This window comes from Cyanistes caeruleus, chromosome 5, assembly GCF_971803275.1.
Source record: "Cyanistes caeruleus chromosome 5, bCyaCae1.hap1.1, whole genome shotgun sequence".
Taxonomy (NCBI): Eukaryota; Metazoa; Chordata; class Aves; order Passeriformes; family Paridae; genus Cyanistes; species Cyanistes caeruleus.
The window spans coordinates 29,416,532-29,430,851 of record NC_141705.1 but is presented as its reverse complement, the minus strand read 5'-3'; the positions used below and the strand labels follow the sequence as shown (position 1 = coordinate 29,430,851).

General features: G+C 42.0%; 1 protein-coding gene across 3 annotated transcripts in view; it reads right to left on the bottom strand.

The window, feature by feature from the left end:
* Positions 1-14,320, bottom strand: part of ZDHHC2 (zDHHC palmitoyltransferase 2) — a 36,331-nt gene extending 22,011 nt beyond the window's left edge. Inside the window, exons 1-2 of one of the 3 annotated variants that reach the window (XM_086888787.1) lie at positions 14,116-14,320; positions 3,766-3,792 (exon numbers count right to left, since the gene is read on the bottom strand). In XM_086888787.1, coding sequence (XP_086744913.1) covers positions 3,766-3,792; positions 14,116-14,284 — 196 coding nt within the window. In that variant the 5' untranslated portion in view covers positions 14,285-14,320. Of the gene's footprint in view, positions 1-3,765; positions 3,793-10,451; positions 10,501-13,117; positions 13,203-14,115 lie in introns of those variants that run through there. The other 2 variants (XM_086888788.1, XM_086888789.1) reach the window with 2 other exon arrangements.

Genomic DNA, 14,320 nt, shown 5'->3' with positions numbered 1-14,320 from the left:
TTTACAAAAGACAAATACAAACCGTGTGGGGAAGGTCATGATACAGTCTACATAGATTACAGAAATTAGAGGAATATGGTTAATAGCCTATTAAAGCCCCATCATTAATTAGCAAGCAGTCTCCTTTACACATTTGTTAAATACTAATTAACTGATGCATCTCTGCCTTTTTAGCTTTATAACCCTTGAAGGGAGACTGCTGGCTGTGCAAACCCCAACTCTGCCTCCCCCAGCAAAAGCCCCAAGCCCCCAAAGGATGTAAGGGGACAGTGACAAGTGTGAGGGAATTCTTGGGGTGAATATGCACATGATACCTGAGCAGTAGCCATATCCAGTTAATTTGTTTTCCTAGATTTTAGGAGGGAGGACAGTTGGGTGGTTTTCAAAACCTACAGGTCCTTTAAATTCAAGTATTCGTTCATTACTTTATATTCTTCAGAGTCAGTCAGCATTTATTCTGATATTTTTTAATAGGTGAGAATCAACATTTAGCATGCTGAGTTGTTGTACTAGAATACAGAAGGCAATAGTAACTTTTCCAAAGAGTCTGGCATAGGTTGATGGGTATTTCCATTTAAAAGTTCTCACCCTAGTATAAGCAATTCACTACAGGAAATAAATCATGAACTCATATCCCCTGATTAACTTACTCTAATGACAAGAAAACAGTATTCTTCCACAAATTCCTATCCTCAAAAAGCATCACAATGGAAAATTTCTGTACTTTCATTTCATGATCTAAAATATTGCCCTTGTATGGTCAGCTCATGGAGTCTTTTTATACGCCATATTATTCAGGGCTACAGAATTCTTTGTAACACATGCATGATGGTGCATGTAAGTGCAGGAACAGACGTCTGCTATGTTCTTACTTTTTGCCATTTTGCCTCAAAAGTAACACTGAATAAATACTTTCGGTGTTGAAGTTTGTTTATTCAAATAGAAGGAACATTGTAAATATTTACTCTTATTCACTAAACTGTTAAAAATAATAAACAAAAGCTAACAGAATCTGAGGTGCGGCTCTATACAAAACTTATGGAATGATGGGGCAAAGAGTCATATGCCATGGCTATAAACTGAAAGAAAAATTTTATCAGCATAAATAAATGACAGAACTGGACTCCCTAGAGGTCTGTGCTGGGGCCAGTTCTGCTCAGTATTTTTACTGACATGGATGAGGGTGTTGAGTCTTTCATTAATAAATTTGCAGATGACACTAAGCTGGGAGTGTGTGTTGGTCTGTTGGAAGGGAGGAGGGCTCTGCACAGAGACCTGGAATGGTTCGATGGATGGGCAGAGTCCAATGGGATGATGTTTAGTAAGTCCAAGTGCTAGGTCCTGCATTTTGGCCACAATAACCCCCTGCAATGTTATAGGCTGGGGATGGTGTGGCTGGACAGAGCCCAGAAAGGGACCTGGGGGTGCTGGTGACAGCAGCTGAACATGAGCCAGCAATGTGCCCTGGGGGCCAAGAAGGCAAACGGCCCCTGGCCTGTATCAGGAATAGTGTGGCCAGCAGGAGCAGGGAGGTCATTCTCCCCCTGTGCTTGGCACAGGTGAGGCCACACCTGGAATGCTGTGTCCAGTTCTGGGCCCTCAGTTCAGGAAGGACATTGAGACGCTTGAGAGTGTCCAGAGGAGGGAATGAGGCTGGTGAGGGGCCGGGAACACAAACCCTGTGAGGAATGGCTGAGGGAGCTGGGGTTGTTTAGCCTGGAGAGAAGGAGACTCAGAGGTGACCTCATCACTCTCTATAACTTCCTGAAAGGTGGGTGTGGGTGGCAGGTGGGGTCAGTCTCTTTCTCCAGGCAGCAGCTGACAGAATGAGAGGACACAGTCTCAAGCTGCGCCAAGGGAAATATGGGATGGATATTAGGAAAACATTTATGGAAAGAGTGATATGGTCTGCCCAGGGAGGTGGTGGAGTCACTATCCTGGATGTGTTTAAAAGAAGACTGGAGGTGGCACTCAGTGCCATGGTCTAGTTGTGGTGTTAGGGCTGGGTTGGACTTGGAGGTCTCTTCCAACCTAGTGATTCTGTTGAAATTCACACAAAGCACAGTACACTAAGTGACCATCTTGCCAGTCTTGCTTGCATAAGCATCTGGACAAGAAAAGTCCCCACTTTTATGAGAACATTTCTATGAACTCTAAAAATACCCAATTTACTCAGACAAAATCAGTATTTTTTTAAGCAACAGTACATTCATGGCATATAGGGAGAGTAGTCACCTCAGTTCTGTACATGATGCACTTACTGATCTGCATTAAGCATTTTATTGGTGCAAACAAACTCCCCAGTAGCTGAGTGACAAGAAAATTGTTCATATATTTAAAAAAAAAAAAAAGCCTAATGCCTAAAGACATTATCCAAGGCTCTCCCTTTGATGTCTGAACAAGACTCAAGCCCAGCCTGTTTGATCTTGAACCCGAGTTCCCCAGGCTGGCCCCGTTCCTGACTGGTCACTCCTCCCAGGTTATCTGCCCACCACTTTCCCTGCACTGCGATGGAGACCCTGGGCTACCCAGCTGCTCCCTGAGTGTTCAGTGTCCAATGTAAGAACTTCACTTCACTTGAGACAGTTAAAGAAGAGCTGTCTGCTGCTCCCTGGCAGAAATCTTTATATTTTACATGTTCTCTGGAAAAATCCCCAAAATCAATCAACCAACCAACCAACCAACCAACCAACACAACCCCTACTGAACCAAACAAAACAAATCTCAACGCAAATGGTGTATCCCTTGCTTGAAGGTAACCAGTTTACACAGCTAGAGTTGCCTGGAAATTTGAGGCAACATGTAGTATGGCTGAGCCCCATTTTGCCACTTTTCTCTCCTGAAAAATCTCAGGGCAGAAGGATAGCCTAAGTAAGTTTTTTCTGACTGGCTGAAGCCCATCAAGGCTTTGAGTGAAAATATGAAAATGTAATGTTCACCAATGCATTTTGCTGACAATTTTAATGTGTTTTGTGAGCAATGCCCATCAACTCACTTTTTTTCCCCTCCCACAGAGTACAAGACAGTAAGAAACTGAAATTCAATGCCTGCAGATAACACTTCTATACTCATATAGGGGGTGAGATCACTGAACTGAAAAAAATTTTTTCAAGCAAATGTTTCTTAATTGACAAACATGTTTTCTAAGCGAGGGAGTTGCCAATGACTTAATAAAATCTGCTGGAATTAGACAAACATAAAAAGCTCTTCCTCCAGAAGCTCTGCAGCCCTACACTTTACACTTCCATGCTGTAATATTAAAATAGTATCTGGAAAAACAATCTAAAACTAATCTACAGCCTCAGGGTAGGAATTGTAGTGACTGCTGACTAGGCAGGTTTATTATATTCTGACAAGGTTACACATCTGAAAGACTATTTCTTTAAATATGTTAAAAAGAAAATGCAGAAAAAAAAATTACCTCCCATTTAAGTATGTTGCATCTGCACAAACACACTGCTCATCTCTGAAACCCTGCTTTTATAAGAGCTTTCTGTATTATGAATACATTTTTTAAAAAAACAGAATATAAGGATTTAGTTGACACATCAGAAAGCCAGTGAGAAGAGTAAAAATTCTAATTTTTCTCATCTCTATTTGTAATGGCTAAGGCTACATTCAGGAACAGCAAGATAATAAAAGGTGCTGAGGAAGAAAAAAAATACAAATTTGTTTTAAGTTAGCCTATTTCTCAATTCCACTAGTAAACTACTGTTCCACTCTGATATATGAATTACACCTATAGACAGCTAATAAAAATCTTACCTTTTTCTCCAATATTTGTCATTGTCACTGAAAAAAAGAAAAAAGGAAATAATAAAATGTTATGTTTAATAGCAAATGATGTAACTCAGTATTTAAACTTCTTTTTTTTTCAACCAAAGATGGAAGAGCAATCATCAAACAATACACTTTAAGGTCACACACTAAGAAGCTTTTATGCTGTGTACATTCATCACAAGAATAGATACACAATATCAACTGCTTATAAGGGTTTTTGGCTCCCCTTCCCAGGCTCATTTCCTGATAACTAGGACCTCCATCTATCTGAAGCTGCCAAAGTTTAATCCAAAAAAAGCCATCTCTGAAGAGCAGTTATTTCTTCTAAATGTGGTTACACAGGTTTCACTCTTTATTTATGTTCTGTTCTTGAAGTGAAGGTATCAGGCTCTAGAATTGGTTTTAACAGCAATATTTGGAAATACCTTAGATCTTCAAAGCATTAAAACTCAAAGTAGAAAAAAGTTGCACTTCCTTTAAGAAACTGCCCACTGATTACAAGATTTGGGGACAGTAAGAGAGTGAGAAAGGGCAAGTATGTCAGGCATGAAAGGGACCACACAGGTATCACATATCAGTGACCACATTTTCCACTCTTGGTCACAATATTTAAAAGTGACCATCCCACAACAAGTATCTCAGAGAGATCAGAAACTCCCAACTGACCAAAACCTCTCTTTTCACCCAAACTACTCCACCACGCATTTATCCATCCCAGCTAAGCAGCACTGGTGCCTACAACAGCACAGCAGATATACAGAACTCTCATCCACTCTTGTTCTCCTAATAAAAATGATTGCACAAGGCTGGTCTTCAAGCAGCAGGAACAAGGCAACTCCTATGGAAAAGCCAAACAGCCTGATGGATTAAACTTAGGCTCAGTGGTCGAGTTAAAGCCAGTATTTAAATACACCTTGCACATTGCAAGGGTGGCCCATGGGACCAGTGCTGCTCAACACCTAAACTAATGCTCTGGAAGACTGAATACTTATCAAGTTTGCAGATGACACCACCCTGGGGACAGCAGCTGGGATGTGCAGGACTTCGATTCAGAGGGACCACGACAGGCCGGGGGAATGAACCAATTTGTGAGGGCAAAGACAAAGCCCTGCCCCTGTAAAGAAGCAAACCCCTGCAACAACACAGCCAGGGGACTGCTGGGCTGGAGCAGCTCTCTGGAAGAAGCCATGGTGTTGCTGGTGGGCAGCAGAAAGGGCCACCAGCCACAAGGGCTACATCAGCAGGGGCACGGCCGGTGAGTCAAGGGAAGGGTTTATCCCCCTCTGCGCAGCATTCATCAGACCACTTCCAGAACACTGTGGGGATCTGGGCCCCCCCAAAACAAAGAGAAAAGGCCAGGAGGAAGCAACCAAACTGGCAGGGTCTCATCCTCTAAAGATGGGCTGCACAGCCAGGGCTTGTCAGCCTGGAGAAGACATGGTTTTGACAGGGTCCCTCCCAGGACCTCCAGGGAGGCACTGAGGAGCTGGGCTCTTCAGGCTGGTGCAGAGTGGGATGACACGAGCCAGTAAGTGTAAGTTGAAATGAAAGGATCAGATTTGACACAAGTTAAAACATTTCCACCATGAGAACCATCCACAAGTAGGGGCAGCTGTCCAGACATGTTGCACAGCCCCCACCAGTGAAGTTTTTCAAGACTCAAGACAATAAAACCCTGAACAACCTGGTGTGACCTCACACCTAGCCGTGTTTTGATTAGGAGGTTGGACTAGATCCTCTCAAACGTGAATTATTCCACAACTCTGTAATTATAGATTTTAATAGGTGCATTAAAATGGAGATTCGGCTATAGCTCTACCAAAACAAGCATCTACCCTATGTGAGGGAAAACAGTAAGCAACTGTGTTTATAAAGCTCAAAAAAGCACCAGAAAGACACCACGGAACTTGCATAAGCCACTATAAACTATATTCTGCCCTCAGTTTTCTGAACTCTTCAGAATTTGATAAGCTGAATATCCATCTAGACAGATGCAAGAGAGAAGCTGAAGGAACACGTATGTACATTTGACTCTGAAGAGCAGACATGCTCCCCTACAATAACACACAAGAATTATAAAATTGTAACAAAACAGTCATCCACCAGATGATTGTTTACAAAAGACAGAGCTGATATGCAATTTAAGAGTGATAGAGTACTCAGATTAAGACAAATTAGCCACTATTCAAATCCTAATTTTCTTTCTCCACTTGGAACGGTCAGCAAAGCGTGCAGAAATTTTGCCAGTCTTCTTGGAATAACTACTCTCTGCTAATTAAAAAGTCACAGCCAAGCATACATTGTAGAATCACCAGTTTCAAAACAAAATCTACTCAGCCAACCTTCACAATAATTTGTGGCATTTTTCTCTCCTTGCAAGGGAGAAAATTGCTGTGAAAGCAATTTTCATGATTTTTCCACCCCTTATCTTTGGATAAAATATATTTACTAATGTGTCTGAGATGGCTAAATTTTCCACAATGCCTCTAAGTAAAGGACAGACAAATCCAAATTCAGTAATTTCTACCAGATGGCAAACCTAAAGTTTTTGAAAATTTCTGTCTGCCTCCAGGAGCAGGAAAAGCACTCCTCAGAGTCTACACCTGCACAGAGGACTGTCTTCTCAGCTTTTGCAGTATCTAGCTTGGAACACAAATGCTCCTGACAGTCAGGACCACAAAGACTAAAACACAAGTGCCCAGAGATGTCCAGTTAACCCCAGGAGGTTGAAAAGATGTTTCTGTTTTTGTTTTGCTTTTTCTGCTTGTTTTTTTTTTTAATATGTGTATCTTGCAATTTTCTTTTTTTTTACCACTGAGTATAAATCAAAAGTTATTTCATACACTCCTGAGCTACAACCACTGTAAGAGCCTGAAGCAGAGAGGAACAAGGCTGAAAAGAGATGCTAGTCCCTTCAAACTTACCATTATTTTTCTCCACACATATTGGAACTGGTGTTTACATGGAGACTGGCTGCACTGCCCAACAAGATTCCCACAGACAGTGACAGAAATGAACTATGCAAGATATCCAATAACCTGCATGAAGTGAGGTACCAGACCTTCTGCTTATGCCTTTTTAAATCACTCTAACAAGGCTCCCTGGAGGAGGTACAGTGTGTGGGAAACTAATGGACAAGCATCTACAATACAACAGAGAGGAAGGTTGAAGGTGTGGGGTTATTTTTTGGTTGGCTGGGGTTTTCTTGGTTTGGTTGGCTTTTTCCGAGGGGGAGGGAATGGGAGAACATTTTGTTTTTCACCAATGTGGCAGAGCTGACCAACAGGAAAAAAAATGGCTCTTACAAATCAAACTCTCTCTTAAATTTCTTTTAAAGATTTTAACCTTCTCCATTTGTTGAATGACCACAATACAAAGACTTCTTAAATTAACTACACGATGTTTACCCTAAGATCACATTAAAATCAAACTATTTAAGAACATGGAAAACAATTTTCTACTATGAAAAAGTCCTCTAATTTTGGATTTGATCAAAGAAATACTTGTTATTTTCCCTACCTTCTGAATAGTACACAATATGTTTATTTAAACAAAATTTTATATTTTCTAGCAGAATAATTTGTGTCAGTATTTCTGTCAGTTTTCTCATTTGTTTCAAGGGGTTACACTCACTGTAGTGAAAAGTAGGTCAGACTGTGCATTCTGTCATTAATAAATATCAGCTGAAGTGCAGCAAATGCACTTGCTGATATTGAAATAGCACAGAAATAATATGGGTAAAAAGCATTTATGTCTATGATGATTAAAATAAACACAAAGGACATGGCTATCCCAGCTGCTAAGCAATTTCTGGGAGAAAACAGGGTAAATCCCTTTGGGACCAAAATGGAATGATACTCCTGTATATTCAGAGATGGAAATAATTATACAAACATGACCCGTCTTCAGGAAATCATTAAAAAGTTACAGCTTTGTTTGCCTGAGATACTGCAGGGGCCAATTTCATTAAGAATCACCCTTGCACTGCTAAAGCCTCAGGATGCCATTTACAGTTCAGCACTAGCAGACTGTCACATCATTAGAGCCTCTCTGGTTCATTACGCAGCTCGCAGATGGTGCTCATCGGAATCAGGACCAGGCTGGGACAGACACAGCGTTTCAGCCAATGTAGATGCCAATTTCCTGAGCCAGAAACATTGCTCCCTGCTTGCCCCAAGCCACAAAAACAGGAACAACACGTTCAATAGTCAGTGCCACAAAGCAGCGCTTTGTGCGCTTCCAGAGAACAATTGCAAAGGTGACAGGATGCTGCGTTTCAAAAGATCGTAAACAGTCCAGGATGGCTTCCATCACCAAATTAGTGTGCTAGGAAGAGAAACCACATCTCCAGGCACCTTGCACACTGGGTCAGACCAAGTGGATTTCCCACTTCTTCAGTTTCCACTCATTTTCTCTAGAAATCTTTATTCTCACTCAACCATGTAAAAACTAGGTAGACATCCATCTCCACATAGCTAGAGACATGGTAAGACACATTGCTATCACAAACCCCAAAAGATTTTGAAAGATAAATTTCATATCAAAATGTGCATTGGTTTTGTAATGTTAAATTTTGCTTGACTTCTAAACCCAAAATCAAATTTTCTGAACTGTAAATGTAATGGCTAGATATAAAAATAAGGGAAAAATTAAAAAAATAAAATAGGAGAAAGCAATTAATTTTTCAAAGCTGTGATGAAAGAGAATATGCAAAATTTTGCTATTGTATTTCATGTACATTTTTCAAACATTTAAATCTTTGGAATTGGAAAACAAGATACATCTGATTCAGAGACTCTGCAGCCACATCTGTAAATAGCCAGTTCTCTCAAACTTTTATGAAGTTTAACATCTTGGATCTCATTCGCAAAACTAAGTACGTATTTTATCTTTATAGCATACTTGAAGCTGTAAAACACTGATCTATAGATGCAGTTTGACTCAGCTCTGTGCACACATAAAAGTGTTTTATAGTTGTGACAAGTGTTCTGTCATTGCCTGCAATAGTCCTTTAGTAAAAACATCAGTGCTTGCAATAAAGCAACTACCTCTCTGCTAGACAGAGCAGCGATCTGCATTGATTCAGTGTGGCAAGGTACCACCAGTGCTTTGTTTCAGAACAAAAGTAATGGAAATATTTCTGGGACATTTAAGGTTGGCATAGGTAGTCATCAATAACCCATACATTTGCATTTGATGGTATCTGCAAATGTTTCAGAAGATTAATTTTAACCTTGTGCCCATCGAACTGCATCACTGTCCACCTGCCCAGCAACAAGCTGCTATTTGGCACCTTTGTAGGTAAGGTCACAAAACCACTGCTTTGCATAGGGTAATATAAGAACTGACTTAATCTTTTGTATAGGGTATATAAAAACTGACAAGCTTTCTTCTTTACAAACTTCTCATTTACCTTAAAAGCCACAAAGACAGACTAAATAATGAAAAGTGTCTGGCTCTACCAAGGTTGTAGACACTTGTGTTGCCAGACACTTACCAGCAAAAACTACACTCTAACAGGAACAACTCTAGAAGTTATGTATCAAGCAGTGTTAAACCTTTACCTGAAAACATAATCTTGTCCAGTAACTGTATCTTCACCACAGACCTTATGTTTTCAACTTCAAGCCATGGTTTACATTTCAAGGCACAAAGCCTACAGGTAATACACTGGGCACTACATGGAGAGATAGCCAGCCATGCTTAACATACACTTCAATTCTGTTTCAGAGCTGTAGAATGTCAGCTGCCCCTGGAAGTATGAGAAAGCATCTGAACAAAATTTGGGAAATGCACAGGAGCACTGCTGGCTGTAATTCAGAAGCCAATTCTACTTCAGTCACCAGTTTTGAAACTTTTCTCAGAGTAACCACACATGTCACAAAAGGGAAAAAAGAAAAAAAAAAAAAAAAAGAAAAAAGAAAAAAGAAAAGAGGTGGTATTTCCAAAACGTGGAATAAAAATGAGAACTTTCTTGGACCAAAGTACTTTTGTACCTGAGCAGTACCTAACGTGCTGACAGGGTGTTTAACCGGTATTTGACAATAGCCAACTGCAATGTTACAATGTACTTGCATTTCTATAGCCAAACCTAAACTCTAAATGGTTACAAGACATAAGCTGCAAGTACCATAAATCCTTTAATCCATCTGGAGAACACACTGAGCAAAGAGTTCAAATCCAGCTGACCAAATCCTAGATCTAACTTTTTTTTCTTTTTTTAGCTTTTCTTCCCCCCCCGCCCCCCCACCCTATCAGCTTCTATCTCCTTATTTTCTGCCACTCCTGATGCCCTGATGACACTGTGCCAAGACCACAGGGCATGTATTAATGCTTCCTCTAAACTTTGATGAATTAAGCAGCTTTATATTCTGTTATAATTCCATTCCACTGATGGTTCACAGGGTCAAAAACCTCAATTCAGCACTGAATCAATCTGATCCTCCAGCAAAAAATCTTTCATGATCATTAACATCTTTAGCAGCTGGATGTCATTCCATGCTTTCTGTTCCATTCTGAAGGTAGCTGTGGATAGATACCAGTCACATATTCTACACCAAAAACAAAAATGTGACTTATGAGCATTCCTAACAGTACTGTGAATGTCTTGTACCCGCTCTTCAGCTTTGCTGAAGTAATTTATTCTTTTCCAAATCAGGCAAATCACTCACCAGGTGGCAATATTTCCTCTCTTTCCCTTCACTGGAGTAGTCACAAAATGCTTATTGCTCGTTTGTTCCACAGTAAATCTATTTTCCTTCAAAATTACAAATTCAAGCTGCATTTTCTGACAGGATTCCCTGAGAAAGAGCATAATCCTTTGAATTAAAATTAGTGCCATGTAAAAATGGATCAAAACTGAACATCCATTTTCTATTGGATACAGAACATCTACAGGATAACCCTTTCATCAGCTAAGCTGTTCTTTTTACTAAAAAATCTGTCACAACACTGTCAAATTTTTTACATTTTCCTTCTTACATGCACCTCCAAATCATGAACTGGTAGGAAAACAAAGCAAAACAAAAGGATGTCAGTATCTGCATTTGTCAAGAACATTTCTGAAAAACAGCTGTCAGAAACTGCAAGTAACTACAGGTTTGCCTTACCTAAAGCATGGAATGGATAACTCTTCCAAGTCCCTTACGGTTCTGCTATCCTGAATTAGAGATGTATCTAAGAAGGGAAATGTAAGAATAATTTTTTTTTCTTTGCATGTGAAGTATGCAAAGATTTTAATGAACACTGAATGTTCATTTTCTTGTTTTCATAGTGAATCCAATGTGTATTTTCTGAGCATAGACACATCGACACAGGTGCTGGGGTTAAGTATTTCATTTGCACTTCATGTTACTGTTGTTCTATGTATCCCAGGTTGAAATTTCAGTAGCTTGAGCTATCAAAGTTCACTGTACTCCCTGTGTGCCACCTCTATTTCCCTATCCTTTTTTAGAGAAAGAAAAAAAAATCTGTATCCCTCAGGTTCTCACAAACACACACAATTTATTTTTTTTTTAAGGGAAGGAATACTTAAAGACCCAGTCATTTTAAATACGAAGTTATTCAGGGTGAAAAAAGAAGTACTGCTGCTAGACAGGACTTGTGAAATGACAATATTGGCAAAATCAAGAGAATGGCACTGGATTAGAGGCAAGCAATTTTTAGTCGAGATGTTGAGTTGTTAAGACCGACTCATATACACATTTAATTCCAGTATTCATTCTACATCCAGAAGAAAGAACCTTTGGTAGTGTTCAACACCTTTCTCCTTGTTAAAGGTTAAAGCTGCATGAACACTTATCTGAATCTACTAAGAGACAGAACTCTAGACATGGCAATACTAGTGCTAAAAACAGTGGATTCATTTTTCTGTTTCTAAAAGCCTTTTTTGTTTCTAAAATGCTACTCAATACTGTAGCTACCCAGCTTTAGGTATATAAGGAATCAGGTTAGTAGATTTCTTTTTAAAAAAATTGTCCCTCCTATAATGCTCAGATGAAATAAAAAAACCCATGAAACCAAACAACAAATAACCCCTAAAAAAACCCCCCAAAAACCTATTCAAAATACTATACTTGAAACACTTTCTCATTACTAAAAGCTCAAACAGACCACTTACAGTACAACAGTGCAAAGTCCTTGCTAAGTCCTATGGCACAACGGTTAACACTGTTCCCTGTCAGCCTCAGTGACAGAAAGCTGCAGAAAAAACCCAGCTATATACATTCTCTTTAGCATTCAGTGCTGCAGGAATAAAAGATGCACTGAATAGACAGGCTGGCTTCAAAGCACTGGAATGCTTACAGTCTATTTCTGCCGTTGGCTTTCGTTCCCAGAGTTGTTAGTTATTCCTTCTGTTGTTTACACTAAATATTCATTAGTAAGACAAGACATAAGCTTATTTTATTTTAATATGCCGAAAATGAGGGAAAACATCCAGATATAGATAAAAGATGGAATTACTGGAGATTGTGGATGACTATTATGCTGAATTAAAGAAACTGGTGAGCCAGCTCCAACTGGAAGGTGTGGGCGTGGGTGGGAAACAAACAAACAAACAAATCACCCTTGATGATGTCCATTGAAAGGAATTCAGTAAAAGATGCTTTAGCTGAGACCCAGGATTCCACTTCCTCCCCCTCCCACTGTGGCCTTTTGCTTCGAGGGGTTCTCAAGGGAGCAGTGAAGCACAGCTTACAGACAGAAGCAAGTTTCAAGCATGTCCTTTCCTTAAGCGGCACCTGCTTTCAGGTAAGCCAAAACCCAACCTTCCTCTGTCATACAGTTATGCAGAATAAGAAATACAGTAGAATACTGAAGCAGTGGTGCCCAGAACAAGCCTACTGTACCTACCACAAAGCTGCATACATTAGTACATTAACTACAGAGTGGCTTTTCCCTGGAACATCCTTGCCCTCCTCGTGTCAGCTTACAGCTCTCCTTTCCAGGCTTCTTCAGTCAACTCCCAGAGCCCTGCAGACAATTCACTTCCTTGTGCTGTGGGCAGACACTTCGTTCTTCCTTTCATGAGGGCACAGCAACTTTATTGAAGAGTGATGTTTAGAACCAACAGATTTGAATGGCGGTAGGGAAGAAAAAAAATGCGAAACGCCTAACCTCCAACATAGGAGCTACAGCAAGTCTTAATACTGCCCCAAAAAACAGGTGCTACGCCTGGTAATCACTTTTTGCTTAATCCCCCAACTGCTCAGCCAAGCATCCACAGGACAATAATCCTATCAGCTCTCTGTATACAATTTAAAAAATCAAAAATTAGGTAATAGACTGCTGAGATTTTTCAACACGAACAGCCGAAAACCAAGTACAGCTAACTTACATTCCTGTGTGCCATTATGATGACATTGTTATTGAAACATCAGTAAGCCACACGTTAGCCTCCGAAAATCAGATTCAATGGTTTTCTACAACAGACACCATAACAGAACCAAAATCAGAAAAACCCCCTCCAAACCAAGGGACGCTGGTGAGCTGCTCATTTAATTAATCTTTCTGGCTCGGCAACTCTAATTGACACAAACGCTCACAGCACACCCAGGCTCCAGCGTGTAATTAACGATCCGCCTGACGCTCAGGATCAGGTGCCCAGCTGCGTGCTCAGGATCACTCCCAGTGTAGTGCCAGGCTGCCGGTGACAAAGAAGGCATCAAGAAGTTGTGACAGCCGGGCATTTTCTAGACGACAGAAGAGTGGCAGAGGGATACTCGCGGATTTCCTGTTACCAATTCCTGCATCCACGTCCGCCCTCAAATGGCTCTGTACATGTATGTATGTGTGTATGTGTGTGTACACATGTGTGTGTGTGTGTACACATGTGTGTGTGTGTGTACACATGTGTGTGTGTGTGTACACATGTGTGTGTGTGTGTACACATGTGTGTGTGAGCCGAAGGGAAACTCTGCTCAGCCAGTCCCGCTTCCCGTGTCCGGGGCTGGGACCGGCCACACTGCGCACTCCACGGAGGCAACTCACGCCTGTCAAAAGCCCCGTGCCCCGGCTCCCTCCTCGCCTGGAAGTGGAAACCAGGCGCTATGGGTCGCGGGGGATCCCGGCCAGCGGGGATGTCCCTCTCCCGCCCAGGGGGCCGGGGCGCGGGGCCCCGCTCCAGCCCAGCCCAGCCCAGCCCCGGCCCGGCCCGGGCGTGGCAGCAGCAGCAGCAGCAGCAGCCGAGGGCGGCCCCGGCGCCGCCAAACAACAGAGGCGGCCCCCCGTGCCCGTGTCCGTGCCCGTGTCCGTGCCCCCGGCTGTGCTCCCCCGGCAGGGGCGGCAGCGCCCACCCGCGTCCCGCCCGTCCCCCGCCGCGGCGGCGGCACTCACGCAGGCAGAGCTGGGTGACATAGGCGTAGTAGGACCAGCAGAGGATGCTGGAGATGAAGAGCACCGGCACCCAGTAGAGCAGCCGCTGGCAGCGTCGCCGCACGCCGCCCCAAGCGCCCGGCGCCCCGGCTGCCGGCGGCGGCGGGGCCGCCATCTTCCCGCACCGCATCCCGGCCGCTCGCTCCGGGGGCCCGGGCCCCGGCCG